Below are 16,390 nucleotides of genomic sequence, written 5' to 3' on the forward strand. Positions count from 1 at the left end.
AGATTCAAAATAGTGTAAGAAATATCATAATTGCCGACAGTTAGTTTAAAAAAGCCTCATAAAAAATCTTCTTAGCAAGCAGTTTCTGTGTCCAACACGCGTAGTCCATGTTGTCTGTCTTTCATATACAGCTAGCTGCGGGTGCTGATGTAACCAGCCACACCAACTACACGAGCAAAGTGTAACAGCCACATGCATATTTGGCAGAGGCAAAAAACTTGGCACCGGGAGATCGAAAAGTTGGGCTTGCAAACATAGCCATTGTATGCAAAAATTCCAGTGGGCCAACTCCAGACTGCAATCTACCTTAAGCTCTCTTAAGTCACCTTTTCAGAGTGCCAAGATTTCTGGCAAACAACTAGTGCCTTTGCACAAAACTTAAAAAACAATTTCAATGTAAACAAAACCCCCAATCAGACTCAGATGCACACCCCCCCCCAGATTGCCAGCTCCTTTGTATTTTAATGGCTGTCGGTGATTTCACAGTACAGTGGCAAAGGTTAGAGTCCATATTGGCACAGAGTTTAACCTTGATTTTGTTGTCACCTTGCTTAGAAAATGGAATTTCCCCCCTCTTTCGTTTTCAACCTGATACTGTGCCAAAGAGTAACCTTGGAGACCTTCACAATGTGTGTTGATTCTTGGAGGCTGTTGTGTTGCAAGAACTAGCTGAAATTGCACACAGGAGTCCGATCGATGCCAAATTTGGATATATTTCCCACTGAAGAAAAGAGCTAGCTACTCTTATTGTACAATTGGCTTTGAACAGATGACCAATGAGAGCTCAAAACTTGTATCAACACAACAAACATTGTGTTTTCCTTTCCAAAAAAATGTCAACAAGTTCTGTTGCCTTGCTTTCTTGTGTCTTGCTTCCTTATTGTACATAGTAAGTTTTAACTTAATTAAGCATCTTTTTTTATTATCTTTCTCAGATAATCAGCAGCAGCAACAGCAACAGCAAGATGTCGTCGCAATCAATCGACCCTCTTCCACCTCTTGGCCCTACTACCAAACTGCTGGGTTCTTCACCCCTCAACCCCAAGCCACCACGGCTATACCTGCCCTCAGTCCCACTCGGACGACAGCGGCTGACCTCAAGATGGAGACCATTGACAGCATGGGTCAACTCACCCCGCTGACATCGGTGACGAGCACGGAGAACTCGCTCACGCACATGCTGGCGGCCTCAGACCCCCGTTTGGCTAACCCCCGAGGGGCAGCTGACCCACGGTTCATCTATCCCAACAGCGTGACATCAGGCTTCCCCTCCTCGTCAGTTTTGTCCCCCAGCACTGATTCCAGTCGTTTTCTCCCCATGACACCAACCACTTTTACCCTCCCTCCTCCGGATCTCTTTGGGGGTGGTCCCCCCACCCCGGTCACATTGACATCCCCACCGTATCTGCCCAGTTCCCCACCCTACCAGCTGTACCCCCACCTGTACATGACGTCACCCACATCTCACCAGCCCCCACAAAACTTCTTCGAGAGCACGCCTCATGTGCTGCCTCCCAGCACCACACGCTCTGAGAGCAAATCGGAAGACATCAAGCCCAGAGACATCCCCTCCCAGACGATAGCCCACCACCCTGAGGGGCCTGACATGTCCACCCTCATGCCCTATGACCCCACACGGACTGATATTGCCCCTGGTAACATTGGCTCCCTTCAAGCAGCTTCTGGGATGCCTATCCCGTTGTCATTACACCACGCCCAAGACCCATCAGGGCTGCATCCTCTCCCAGTAGATGAAGATAGAAAAGAAGATGTTTGGAGACCGTACTGATTGCATCAATCAAACTGATCTTTCCTTAATGATTAAAATCCAAGGTAGCAACTGTGATATTTATATGAAGGTATCTATAAATCAGAAATAAGATGATACTCTATTTGAGATGTTGGCTTCAGATGACAAAGAGATAGATTTGCTTGTGGAATTCATCACCCCAAATCAACAGAGCTGCTCATAATAACTTCACCCCAAATCTAAGTTAAAAGTAAGTAACTACTTGACATGTTCATCACTGATAGCTGAGATATTCGTAAAGCATTGATCCCTGAACAGGTGCAAAGTTTTCTTCTGCTGGTAAATTCAACCAAATATTTATACAAAGAAAAAACCCACCAAAGCAACGGAGGTGCATCAAAACGAGTAATGAAAGTTGACACAAAGCCACATTCTGACTCTTCAAGACTGTAGTCAGAGTGAGAGTTCCGTGGGTGTCATTTTCTCCTTGTTCATGGAGAAGGAATGCTGTAGCCTATTTGTAGGCCAAAGTTTGTTTCTCTTTCTAAAAGTAGACATGACAACCTACTTACCTTGGAATGCAGTTTTAGTCTTGACTTTCTGTGTGTATAATGGCACAGCTCACAACTGGGTAATTATTTTAATTATGCAACGGCCATCTTGTTTCTTCCCAAGATAGTATCTGACTAAAAATGAACTCCTTGGGTAATTCCTCACAGCATTCGGTAGTACATGAAAAGGATAGTTGACCAGGATGGCTGTCACGATTACAATAGATTCTACAGGCTAATCTCTGCTCCCAAAACCATTAAGTAATCAATCAACATATCTTTACTAGTATTTAAAACTGCCTTGCCCATGATTTTGTTACCGTATTGTAAACCAGTAACTTTAATGCTACAATAGACTTAGATGGCGTTTACAAAGCTAGATGTAGACATACGGTAGATTGTAGATAAAAGAAATAATATATTCACTATTTATTAATATTTAATGGCAAAACAAATTTGAAATCTGTGTGGAATTTCCTGCTCGACATTCCAAAGAATTCATCAAAAGTGACCAAGAAGTGACTTTCAAGACTAAGTAGAATTAGTCCCTTTAAGTTCTCCCCTGATGGTTAGATTTACAAGTCATTTGTGGTTTCGGTATGTCACTTTAAGTTTACAGGGCAAGCTAGTTATAACAGTCCCGCAGTATAGTTTGGTTTCTGCAGTCATATTGGCTCTAAGATTCTTTGTTGATATTTATGACTGTTGTGATTTCTTTGAACCCTTGCGCACAAATAAATCGTGATCTGACCATTTTGTAATGTATGTAATAAATCATCTGCTATATAAGGTGTGTGGTTCACAACCATTGACAAATCGGCATATTTTAATTAAGAACGCAGTCTGCTTCCAAGAGATTTTCGGCTGATGGTTCAGAACCTGCAGAACTAAGCCACTGTTTCAATTTCAAAACAGGTTAAAATGTTAGTCAACAGGCAGTCAGAAACTTGATAGTTGTGGGGAAAAAATGACAACAAGTGTTAAGAACAGTATTGTGCACAAGGGTGTCAAAGTATTAGCTGCTTTTGTTTTCTTATAATTGTTAATTGTTGTATCATAATTTAATTGTTGGAATACAGACTCCCCAAGGGAGTTTTGTTAATGGATGATTCAAGTTATTACAAAGTAAATATTTTTTAAGACAGAAGATGAAACAAAATGTAAAAAGAGAGAGAGAAATTTTTAGGTGTTAAGAAGATGAATCACAAAAAGTGAAGGTTACTTGAATCACGAGGCAGTAACAAAAGTGCATAATTGCTCCTACTCGAAAACCACCTTTTCAGAACAAAACTTAAGAACAAAGTTCCACATTTGTGAGGAAAATACACACTTTGTGGTAACCATTAGACACAAGTGTCGAGTGAAATATGCCTTAAACCCATCCTTTTTTTTAAATATGATAGACTGACTGAAAGATAAACAAAAACTTAAAAAAAAAACACTGTGTTCCTTGGGAATACTTATCAACTTAGCTCTTCACATTCAAACACTATCATCGGAAAAACAGAATGACAAACAGAAAGTTGATTTTACCAGTCTCTGTTTCATATTTCTTGGAATCTGTAAGGTAATAAATTAAGAAAATATTTATAGTGGTGGGTTTTGGAAACTAGATGTGTTTAGATTGCCTTGTATTGTACAGATATGTACATAAAAAAAACTTATTTAAAAAGATGTGATTCAAAATGAAATATTAGATTGACCAAGAATGCAAATGTGATACTTAAAGATTTCTCACGCTTTTATTTTCTACGTGCGTAATCAAGAAACTGTAAAAACGTCCATGTGTTTGTATTGATAGCAGCGCGAGTGTCAATGCGAAAGTGTGACTGAAAAAAAAAGGAAAATAAACAGAAAAGAGAGAAGGCAACTGTAATTTTGTATGTTTACCTTAAATCTAGATAAATGTAAATTAATTAGCTGATTTTTAAACCTGTTTGGAAGGTGTTGTGTGTTGTTCTGTATTTTTTTTTTACTGTAATGGTAATAAAAACTTTCCAACAAATTGTTTTTCTTGTTATCAGAAGTGTTATCCCTCTTTCAGGAATGGTTTCCAAATGAGTGTTGTTAAGTTTCAGTGCTTTTGTGCTATTTGAAACAAGTTCTGTGATTGGATGATTAAGACTGAATAAATACCTTAAAATGTTACTGGATGAAAGGAGTCGTGCCAATTAAAGTCTCTCCCAGGCTGTGTATTCTTGAGTTTGAAAAACGAAGTTTCACAGTTTTCTTTGGAAACTTTGGGTTGCCATGAATGTACAAGTTAGTGGCAGAACATTTTGCAGAGCTTTCGTTTGGTGAGGCTAGCTGGGTTATTTTCCAGGGATAAATTCCCAAATAATCGGTCAAGATTTGTTCAGTGTTAATTTTTTAGTTACAGGCATATGTCTATTCCAATACTGTACCACTACAATGAACAGAATCATTTCAGAAAACCTATAGTTTCTCAGTACAAATTTATGATACGAAGTTTGTAACTGAAGAGTGCAGTATAGCTGGTTTCTGTGCTTGGTACAAAAGTCTATGTGGTTATTCAGTAGTACACAGGGAACTAGGCTTCTAGCAACAGAAGAACGATGGTGAGAGATTTTAAAAAGGCAGAATGTTGACAAAGTAGCATTTTTGGAAAGGAGCATTTTTTGAAGGGGAGCAAAGTTTTCTGTTATTAAATTGCAATGCAATGTGGATCAATGCATCTTGGACGAAAGTTATACAGGCATTTCTTGAGACCACTGTTATTGTGAATAAGTGTTACAACCTCCCTCTGACATGGGTGTTTGTTTCTTTTCTACTCTGTTGGTGAATGTCACAACATAACAACTGAGCATGCTCAAGTGAAATCGCAGGCATGCAAATGAAGCATGTATATAGCAATGCCTACTGGTCCATTTCCCATCATGCACTGCAAGCTTCTAAAGGTGGATGATGCCAACAACTAAAATCAATCAGAAGCAATCCCCAGAATAAGATTGCCCTAAGAATATGTCAGGCATGACTTTCGTCAACCTTTATATAGTGGTAAGGAGATATTCTTTACAGTAAAGTATGATCTGTGTAGTACATTTTTGACTCTGGACTTGAGCTGACAGACTTAGCCATGTCTTACGCTGTACATAGTTTCTAGGACTATTTCATTCTTGGCTGATTATTACTCAAGTTTCATCTGTATCCCAGGGAAGTTTTCTCAGGATACAAATGGCTAATGACCGATTTGGAACATTTCTGATTTGGAATCAGTTCAGAAATTCAGGCGAACGAAATTCCAGAAAGCAACATTCTACCTTTAACTTGGGAAGTTCCAATTTGGCCATGGTATGTTCTGACTTTGAGATGCTTATCTACAGGAGGTGATGTAGTTGATTGCTCAATCTCAGTGCCATGTAAATGTGTTACTCTTACCTTATTGTGATAGAAGTAAAAGTGTTTTCTACAAAACGTTTTCCTTTTTTGATGTTGCACAGAAGTAGAAAGGCTTTGGGGTCTATTTGGGTTGTTTTTTTGGAAAGATAGGATATTCAACAAATATTTGGTATTGCTGAAGTTTGGTTTAAGTTTGAGAGGAGGTTGAAGAGAGACAAGATTGGTGCTTTTTCAGCGACAATAAATGGTCCCTAATCGATACAAAGGGACAAGATCACCATCAGGACTTAAGTCAACATTTGAAGGCTTTGATGGATGAGTTGAGAGATGATTTACATCTTGGCAGTATGACTAGAAACGTGAAGCTACATCAGTGCAAGGTTTACCTGTGAGGTTTATATAGCTTCATATACATTTAGTAAGCATGGAATGTTATCTAAGCCAAAGAGACCATAGTGCTTCCGAGTTCACATGTGTACATGTATATAGAAACTATAGGATTGTATAAATGTTCCCTAAGCGGTGATGCGAATCAAAAGGTTTTTAATTTTCAAAGAAATGTTCTCTGGGGTCTGTTTGTATGGGACTGTGTGACAGTCAAAGAATGTCGGTCTGTTTGCTTGTGTGTTTGACAGGAAATATAATAAACTACCAGGAAGAAATGAGAAGGAAGATTGGACTTTTTATTTTGTTGGGTACTGCCCATAAGTTTGTATTTTCTGTTTTGCCTTCTGCCTCCCTGCCTGATAAAGAATATATATGTTTTTAAAAGATGTTCAGTTTAAGGTCCAAAGTATTTTAGGTCTGCAAAAAACGTCTTATAATCCCCCAAAGCAACATGAAGAAAACTTTTATGGTAACTAATTTAATGTCCTGGAGAAATGTAGGTGTAAAATATTGCAGAAATCAGATTTTATGATTGAAAATTGAAATTGGATAATTGTAGCCTTAAAACACGACTAGAAAATTTATTCCAAAATGCAAGAAGCTAAAAAGAAAAAAACAATTACAATGATTACAATGCCAGTACACAATGTTTGAGGTGAGGCACATGACCTAAGTTCACAACTGACGTAGACAAAAGTATGTAACGTCAAAATGAGTAAAGTTATGTACTTTTGTGACAACTTACCCAAACAAGGCCAACTTTGAAAGGAGCAAACAGCATATTGCAACACAGACGTGTAATTGTATCACTCAGGACTCAGCAATCTTCTCAAGTTACCAAGTGCGTGCTTTTTTCCCCCACACATCCTTCTAAATATATGCCAATTCGCTCAGCAGGTGCCCCGAGGTGTACCACTACAGGTTACGCAATCACCAGCCAAAAATGAAACTACAAAACGAGAACATCCAATGTTATCCTTATATGTACACAAAGACTTTCTTGCTTCCCTCAGCTCGAACAGAGAACACAAAGGCAGCCTTGGACCAAATGCTGAATGATTAAACCTAAAAATGCAGGTGCAAGATCAAATATGGAAGTTAGTTCTGATGCATTCTTTCCACAGAAGGAAAGTATATTCACTGTCACAGGTGAATAAGAAGTAAGCTATTTTGTGTTTCTAAGTTTTCAACAAGAATGAGGGACTTTGTGCAATAACATTCTGTTTATGCCCAGCAAAGTATTTGAAAGGGGTTTGGTTTTTTTAACTTTAGGGGGAAAAAAGGAAGACAGAAACAAAAACATTAATTGAAACAAATACAATTTATAAAGACACTCTGTAAAGATCTTGAAAATAGATCACTTCTTCAAACAAATCAAACACCACAAATAATGACAAATGCTAACAAAAAGAATAAAATAAAAACTGATGGTACAAATTCTACCCACAGTATTCATTGAAAGGTTGTCCTAGAAATTCTAAAGAGGGCGGTGTTTGAATTTACAGCAAGTTGAAAGTGACCATGTAATGTTTGATCTGGTATTGGTTCTTAAAGGCAATAATCCTAAGAGAAGAAATCAAGATAGGCATCTTATGTAGCAAAACATTGGATAACTGTTACAAAAGGGTTGAAGCACAGTTTCTAAACTATGACGTAGCATAACCATCATTCATAAATACCTCAGTCTCCCTGTCAACGTGTAACTTGACTGTGTATTAACATTTGATAATGCCCGCTGCGTTAATCATGCGCTGGCACCTGGATATGAAAGAGTTTAATTGCTTTTGATTGGTCAAGAGTCTGTGTGCACGCAGCTGGCCACGCGCACGCCAAGACCACATAAGGTTGTTCTTTGGGACAACTATATAGGAACATACCATAAAATGGACAGGGGTGTTTTGGAAAATGAAAGTGAAATTCTAGAATTCTAAAACTGTTGGGAAGGCATCATATATTGACTTCTTTTGACTCTCTGACTGGGAATAACCATGTGCTTGGCCATTAACGTTTAAGACCGGTCAAGCGCATATTTACTCCCTTATCAATAACCAAAAAGGAGAAAATTGCTGAAGGTGCAAAACCCCATATGTTCACTGACAATGGAATTAGGTTTGTGGCCGCGTCTACAAATTGTTAGAGTCAACAAGGTAATAAAATAGTTTGTTTACAGTACATGAAGCGAATTGCTCTCTTGTAAATATCACATAGATTATGTCAAATAAGCAATATATAATTATCACATGTCTAGAACATTTCAAATAATGCCAAATGGTCTATCATTTGGAAATGTGCTCATTTACTTAGGGCCCAATTTCAGACCGGATGGAATTTCCCGGACCATACCACAGACAGGATTATAGAGAGCTGAAAGTTTCGACACTGTGCATGTAGAGGGCACTCTCAGACCTATTCATGACAGCTTGGGCTGTGTCTGAATCATGTGGCTGGGGCTGGGAGTTATACATGAGTCTATGCAAAAAGCTAGCCAGTGGCAGCAGCCACAGTAAAGTGATCTGTGATGTCTTGGAGTGTGATGTTAGTTTTCACCAGAATGAGTACAAAACCAATGGGGTTTTGACATCAAGAGGGCTGGAACAGAGTTTAAGTACGAGTGGGATCAATAACATTTAACTTTTACCTGTTTAGTTTGAATAGTTTTGACTGTGTTTGAATTACTTGGCCCACTGTCTCATCTAGCCACTTGTCCTGAGGTCCTCAGAGGACTAGCCAAAAATAGTTCGGCAGGTAGCTTTTGTTCCTTCAAAATTTACAAGCCCCCATGTTTTACATAAGTCTTTAACACTGCTAAACAGGTCTTCACAATCCTTCCAAATTATTGGATGGATTGGAAATATGGCTTAAGATAGCACCAAGGGACGTCAGTTTGAAAAGTTTTCCTGGAAGAGGACAGATTTTTAAGCTTTGCTGGGGAGGAGCACTCAGATATATTTCAATCCTAGATGAAACCCCGACTTGGTCGTGGCTAGGCAGAAAACATTCGCCTATGAATCTATTGACAGCGGCTGAAGCCACCATTGATGTGTGCGTTTCTATAAAGCCTGGTTTCCATATGGTTGTTTGTAACGTGGACGGTCTGCAAGACCTCAAGATGCAGACAGTCGCGGAAGAGACGTGGCACAGCATCATTCCATCCACAGAATTAAATAAAATGGCGCCTGAAACTAGGAAAATTTTTCCCAAAATGCCCTTTATAAGTGGTAGCGTTGCCTCTTGAAACCAAACTGATACTCCAGTTTGATTTAATTTGTTAATGCTTAGCTATTTTGTTGACGATTGGAGCTGAATATGCTAGGAATCAGGAGAAAATGGACAAAGTGAATGGTACTAAGCAAGAGAAACATAGTTGTATGCCGGTCATGTCAGCGTGCGTGTTTGTATAGGCCTACTCAGCTACTCAACGTAGACAAAGTTGGTAAAGTTGAACCGGGCTCTTAAGCCACTGGATTCAGACATAGCCTATGTGATTCCACGACTGAGGAGGCATTGATGTGAAAAGACAGAAACTCTTGCTTACTGAATGAAATCAACAACCTGCCTGATGTCTTCAGTGTCGGTACAGCAGTATCCTCCTCGCGCAGGTCTTGCCGACAAACTGAGCGTACTCCTTCACCTCTTCTTCATCCCCAGTGTTGGGTGCAAAGCGCCGATAGTCAGAGTACCTCATGCTCATCTGCCTGTATAGTACCCGGACTTCTTGTAAGTTGACCGGTGTGTCGGCTACGCATGAAAATAGAAACTAATGGTGTCAATACGTCCATAGAAGTTCATTACAAACAACATGCATCGGTTGATAGTGTTGTTGATATAGGAATACACAGAGCACTCACCACAAGAAATGTTACTGTTAAGAGAAATGAGGGACGATAAACCCGTGGGCTAAACACATGTAAGCCTGCCCTGCTGAGTTTCACTTTTTGTTTTTGTTTGAGTTCATTGTTAATGTTCCAATGACAAATATGAACCTACCATCCTGGGATTACAGGGCCTACCTGTGTCAGTTTCGTCTAGTCTGGAGTACTTGCTGACATCTAGTTTAGGACGGCATTGCTCAATGGGGCACCAGGTGTAGGCCTCAGGACACAGAAGAAATGATGGATGGTACTGACCCTGTTATTACAAATAAAATCAAAGAAATCAATCAATCCTCTTTTGGCTCATCCACGGCAACATGACAAGGTGATGTCTGTCAAGGGTATGGGGGGGAGGAATTCAACGGGGGCCATGACCGCCCAGAGAAGAAGCCCTCAATTTCCCCCCCCCAAAAAAAAAGATTCCCTTTCCTTGCAACAGTGTGTACAAAGCCCCTAAAAGAAGCTTCATCCCTCAGAAAGGCCATAAAAATCACTTCAAAAATTTCCAAATTAATTGCCTCCAAAAAAGTTTGGCCACCCCCTCTGACAATTTAGTGCTGGATTAACCTTTGTTGTCAGTGCAATCCCTCAAAGCCTGTATTCACAGTAGGCCTGTGCCGGGTACCCGCCTGTCCATATCAAAACCCAGTTCCATCTTTTTTTGGGCCAGGTACCCATGAAAAAATTCCACATATAAAATGTACATGAACTTTAATAGCGAAGGGCAGAATTTCTGCAAAATCACCATGCGACTAAAGAACCTGGTACTGCCGTCATAACTCCGGTCCAGAGATCAACGGAGCTACTTTTGTTACAAATTAAAGCTAACACTTCGTTGAATAAAAAGGTGGGGATGATTCCTTTCTAATGTTCAGAACGATGTACTGCTTCCTAAGTGCGACAAAAGAGCCCTGTTTTGGGCATATAGTCCACCAGGATTGCACATAATGCCATTCGTTAAGTGTGCTTTATAGTTTAAGGGTATGTGGTATTGACATAAAATGAGTAACCAGTTTCAAAAATACCTGTAAATGCACATCCCTATTCACAAGTACTGTGAACTACTAACTTGTATTGTAGCTTAGGCTCACCGTCTCCCAAACAGCTGACGGTGCTAGACTAACAAATGACAACATTTGAATGACTGTTTTGGTGTCCGTATTTTTCATACCTTGTACCTCATCTTGACACAGGAGTGGATATAGAACCCCATGTAATAGCGGTTTATCTTGGGAGCCTCTTGATGTAAAAGTCTTGTAAACTCAATCTCTCTGCCAATAAGGTAAGGGTAAACACAGAAACCTGTTAAGCAAATACCAAATTTACTTGGCAAAAGCAGGTTACCAGGTAAATGGCCACATGCTCTGTACATGTTTTGACTGGTTCCTGGCAGGCTTTTGCTTAGCACACAAATTTGCTTAGCAGATCTTCCTAAACTAGGAAACACCTTAAGAGAGATTTTTTTAGAGTAGGCAGGTGGGAAAAATCATGAGTTTACTCGGCTGGAAATCGAACCTACAATCTTCTACTGTTTAATGGAGATACACATGGCTGAAGTTGGGTGTAACACACACACACATATTGGAAGTGGCTACTGCCATGAACTTTCATAAGCACACATGTTGATTTCAACCATAGCCATGACATCAATGGGAAGTGGCTGCAGCTACAAGCTTCTGTACACACACATGTTGGTTTTAACCATAGCCACAACATTTTGGGGAAGTGACTTCAGCCACTAGCTTCTGTAAGTGCATATTTCTAGTCGTAGTCAGAACTTTTGCAAGTGGCTTCACTAACCTGAGAGCAGAGTATGTACCCAGAGAGAGGAAGCTATAATCTGGGTCATAATAGAAGTACACAGACGACACACAGTTAGGGAGAATGTCCAAAACACCAACTGCGATGATTTTGCCATCCAGAAGAAAATGCTCATGGAAGGAACCGTAGCCACACTCCGGTGCACCCGGCAAATTCTCCTCTTGAAGAGGTGAATCAACGAGGAATCTTTTGAACTGGAGACAAAACGACACATTGTCTATTCATGTAAAATCTTCACAAACTAAACAACTGCTGTCAAAGACTTTGTCTCTTGTATTTGGGAGTTAGATTGAGAAGTGTGATTAACCACAGCTGAACTAACATCAATGATGGCTGTTTGACTGCTCACGTATTTGGAATCAATGCAGCAAAGAAGATCATGGTGTAGTTGGTTACCAGCAGTAATATATACTGCTAAGCACAGCAGGGGACCTGGGTTTTGTAATAAAGCCTGACCATACTTTGATTAGAGCTTTAATACCTTAAAGAATCTATCTGATAAATTGAAGATGTTATCTTTCTTGTTAGGGTTGGGGGGGTGTGTGGGAGGAAGGTATGAAAACATTTGTCCAAACTTACATCCTCTTCCTGGCATTCGTCGTCAGGTTCCTTGTGTATTGTGGTTTGATACTTGACAAAAATTTCATGGGACTCCTGAAATGTCTCCTTGAATTGTCTGCTCTCTGGACTTGACCGGACCAATTTGACCTTGTGCCCAGCACCAACGACGAACAAGGTGTAACGGATGACAAACACCGACACAGAAGGGGCAAGACATTGGCATACACAAGACAGACATGGTGGCACACCAAAATAACAGAAATAGACACATTTATATTCAGAAACGACGGGGAAGGAGAAGAATGGAAGAGAAATACAAGAAGCCAAGGTCAAGATTTGGTCAATCACCTGTCACGACTGTGGGCATGATTAATTAACAGGCTTTTAGGTTTTAGAAAGCTGGCCACTTTTAGCCACAACAGGAACGCAATGTGGAGGTGGTCAGGACAAGTTTACATTTCGACAGGTAAAATTTTGCTGAGATTCAAGATGAGAGGTCTTACACGTCAAAACCAAACAAAAATTAGAAATCGACAAGTTTTGGTTTTAAGTATTTACTGTTTCCGCATCATCAAATTCAAGCAAGTTTTTTTTTCTCTGTTGACAATCCAATAAAAAATTTAGCAAGAGTGTAGTGCTCCTTTTATTTCAGAGTGATGTGACTTATGACCTTGACTTATCTTTCCCTTTCCCAAACACAGACTAAAATGGAAGGGAGAACACAGAACAGGAAGGAAATGCGCAGAAACGCAGATCAAGGGAGTATGTCCAACCACCTTGGCACATTGCGTTACCTGTTTCTGTGAGGGTTTGCTTGGAGGGTCTTTGTGGATGGTGACTTGGTATCGGTGATACAAGGCATAGCTTTCGTTGAAATTTTTCTCAAACTCAGGATTCATGGGACTTGACCTCACATACCTCACCTAGTCAATCATGGAAAACAAAGAACCAAAACTGCTAATTAAACTAATCATTTACGGTAAAGGGGACTGTATGCCAAATGCAGAATATAATCATTTACTCTTAATATAGCAGCATTCCAAACCAGAAAACCTGCCTCTTTGACAAAGTTGACTCAATCGATACCCTTCAAGTTCTTCCTCGCAAAAAGAGTTGAGCCAATCATAAACCTGTCTCCCGATACCAAACCAAGATGGCAACTGCCCTGTAAGGATATCCTGTTCAACCATGTCAAAAGCGGCAATCAATCAAGCATAATGAATAGTAGAGCATTATGTTGTTTATCAAGGGCACACACTACATCACTATGGACTCTTAAAAGGGCAGTGTCAATGCTGTGACCCACAAGGTAGGCTGACTAAGATTTACTGTACAAAGCAACTTCAAGAATAACTTCAAGATGATAGCTTACCTCAAGTTTATGCTTGGAGCCATGCGATGCTTTCTCAACCTCTTGGGTCATTGCCTCTAGAGACTTGGGTTCATTCTGCGGCTTTTTGTCAGCTGACAGCACGTCGGCCCCAGACTTGGCAAGGCGTTCTAGTCTGCGTTGCCGTCTAATCTCCCTGGCTTTCCTGCATGGTGGCTTAGAAGGGTCAGGACCAAGACCTGTGAAGTGAGACCAGTACAACAGAAATGAAACTCTGTTTCTTGGGAGAGATGCAATGAAATTCAAGTGATATCCACAATGTGATGTACTCTACCCCAATGTTTATCTTTAATTTCTTTCATATGAAACATGTGGGAACATATCAGTTCCTCCTATATGGAATGTCAGTCCACTGCAGGCTGCCTCTGAGCTGATGGAGGTATCACTTTAAGTGAGGCAAATAGGGGTAAAGTGGATTGCTCAAGAACACAGCATGTGGCCACCAATAAAATAACTTTTTTTTCAATATTTCTCCTTTCCAGTGATGCAAATAGTTTCATTCTTCATACCTGGTGTGGGATGTTTTCTTGTCGATGGTTCATTTGCCACCCCTGTAGAATTAGAATTCACTTCTTGAATGAGTTCTTGGCACTCGTCCTCAATGTCACCCGCAGTTCCACAACCTCCCGAGTCTGAATTCTGTCCACTCTTGGAGGTTTCTGCCGATGTGTTTGGCTTCACATCTGCCGATGCGTTTGGCTTCACATTGGTCAAGTCTGTTCTGATGATTCCTGCAGCTTCAGTCATTTTTTTCCTCACTTCTCGTTCTTGAGCCGGATGCTCTGATGTTCCTAGACAGGTATCACCATCTTCGTCCTTTTCGGTGTCTTCCACCAATTTGGGGTTGCAACTTGGTCTTTCCTCTTTGCTAAGGAACCTGCCATGAGTTCCAAATCAAGAAAAAAAGTAATATTTACAACCAAAAATGGTAGGTCAACGTCTAAAAACAGTGAAATAATTAGTTTTCAGAATTAAGAGTTTTTAAAGATTCTTTTGGTAGAAAGTGTCTTATCAATGAAATTATGCTACAAGATGTGAATTCAAACATCTGTACTATAACAGGAAAATAGATCCTAAACACGAGTCTCAATTGAAAAGATCTGGCTTAATATTCTCAGGAGCAATATAATAACAAAAGTGCATCGTTCTCATTTTTTGGATAAACTGAGTCCGTCGGCCTGTCCAATACCTTGTCATTTTCTTGATAACTTTCTTCTGAGACTTGCTGGGTTTAAACTCCAGTGCATTACATCTGATGGTGTAGCAGGGGCAACACATCTTGTCCATCAATGGTTTGTACAGATAACAACCGCTCCTTTAAGTTTAAGGGTCAGAGACAATTAAATGTCAGTTAGCATTAATAATTTTTGTGAAGTGTTTTGGCAGTTTCTCCCGTAATTTAGTAAAGGTACAAGAACCTTTTCTGACAATACATTATGCTGTAGTCACTACATTGTGAGATCATTTGTGACTGGCAATCCTCTAGAGTGACCTGATGGTGTGAATGGCGTCTTCAAATTTTGTATTCCTACATGCTGGCCTATGCGCATCATAACTCATATAACATGTAGTCCTACAGAAAGATTTCCTTCATTAATTCTCAGAATTTTTATTTCATCATTGGCAAAATAAATGACTTATTATGAATTTCGATACAACAGAAATTCACAGTCAAACAGGCTATCTTGGCTTACGTGAGTGAATGACAGTAATTCACAGGACCTACTGCTTATTTCAGTACAAATCTATCCTGACAATTTAATTTGGTCATGATATGGTTTTACCTTCGCCAACCTCTGTCCAGGAGATCTTGGTAATCCTGTGAGCTAAGAGAATGCGCCCACATGCCTGAAAATACAATAGAAAGGTCATCATGTCAGATAAGGTCATTGCTGCAGCCCAATGATTCTGAAATCTGAATCACTGAACACCTGAAGTCATGAGACCTGTATGTAGTAATATAAACACACTGTACAGTGGCGTATGCATGGACAATTTTTTCCAATGTTTCTCATTTCCTTCTTGCTTTTAAAAATAATCGTTGACACAATTATCAGCACAATTAGCTCGCTAATTATTTGTGATACACATGACTATAAAATGATTTAGCACCGTGTCCACATAACTGAAATAAATTCCGTGTGAAAAAGTTTTTTCTCGTCAATTTTATTATTTTTTCACCAGTTGTGACAGTGCTAGCCTTAAAAATGTAGGTGTTAATCTTATTGTTGATTGATCAAAAATAAACACTGCAAATATTTTACTACTATCACCCAGGCCTTCTGTCAAAGAGGAAGAATCATATGAAGGTCATGACTGGCCAAAAATTACTTTTGGAGTCGCCAACTGATCAAGTCACCGCGATGACCGCAGATAGTGAGATACATCATTAAGCCTACATCATGCTCGGTGCGCGTGCGGCGCTCAACGAACGACCACAACTTAAAACAGTATTTGTCCATGCACAAAACCTCAGTGACACTCCCAAAAAGACACACATTTCAAGTTCATGATAATTTTCCAACCTTTTTGAAACCTACCATGGGAATAATTGGAATTTGAACCGCCGCAGTATCCACATCTGTAACCTCCATGTTCATGCATGTACTCGACTATCGTGTTCGCCATCTTGTGTGCAGAAAAAATGTATTAAGGGGAAATACCCCACCGGTCCCTACCCCACCCAGCTCATTAATTA

The 16,390-nt window shown here is 39.9% G+C and overlaps 2 protein-coding genes across 7 annotated transcripts in view; one reads left to right on the forward strand and one right to left on the reverse strand.

The window, feature by feature from the left end:
• The window catches only part of LOC110978851 (runt-related transcription factor 1-like), a 29,289-nt gene extending 22,960 nt beyond the window's left edge, over window positions 1–6,329 (forward strand). Inside the window, exon 4 of the mRNA XM_022234146.2 lies at window positions 936–6,329. Within this exon, the coding sequence (XP_022089838.1) occupies window positions 936–1,789 (854 nt within the window). The 3' untranslated portion in view covers window positions 1,790–6,329. The remainder of the gene's footprint in view (window positions 1–935) is intronic.
• Window positions 1–16,372, reverse strand: part of ate1 (arginyltransferase 1) — a 30,539-nt gene extending 14,167 nt beyond the window's left edge. For 3 of the 6 annotated variants that reach the window (XR_015427788.1, XM_022234149.2, XM_022234150.2), the window contains exons 1-10: window positions 16,233–16,372; window positions 15,477–15,540; window positions 14,882–15,007; window positions 14,202–14,569; window positions 13,675–13,871; window positions 13,097–13,225; window positions 11,721–11,935; window positions 11,092–11,191; window positions 10,059–10,176; window positions 9,584–9,786 (exon numbers count right to left, since the gene is read on the reverse strand). Coding sequence is in view for 5 of the 6 variants with exons in the window: in XM_022234149.2 (XP_022089841.2) it covers window positions 9,614–9,786; window positions 10,059–10,176; window positions 11,092–11,191; window positions 11,721–11,935; window positions 13,097–13,225; window positions 13,675–13,871; window positions 14,202–14,569; window positions 14,882–15,007; window positions 15,477–15,540; window positions 16,233–16,320 (1,578 nt within the window). In the remaining variant the exon portion in view is untranslated. Of the gene's footprint in view, window positions 1–7,350; window positions 9,787–10,058; window positions 10,177–11,091; window positions 11,192–11,720; window positions 11,936–12,320; window positions 12,450–13,096; window positions 13,226–13,674; window positions 13,872–14,201; window positions 14,570–14,881; window positions 15,008–15,476; window positions 15,541–16,232 lie in introns of those variants that run through there. The other 3 variants (XM_087146229.1, XM_022234148.2, XM_022234147.2) reach the window with 3 other exon arrangements.
• Window positions 16,373–16,390: the final 18 nt, after the last annotated feature.

This window comes from Acanthaster planci, linkage group LG15 (genome assembly GCF_054643075.1).
Source record: "Acanthaster planci isolate LZ-2023a linkage group LG15, COTS_SCS, whole genome shotgun sequence".
Taxonomy (NCBI): domain Eukaryota; kingdom Metazoa; phylum Echinodermata; class Asteroidea; order Valvatida; family Acanthasteridae; genus Acanthaster; species Acanthaster planci.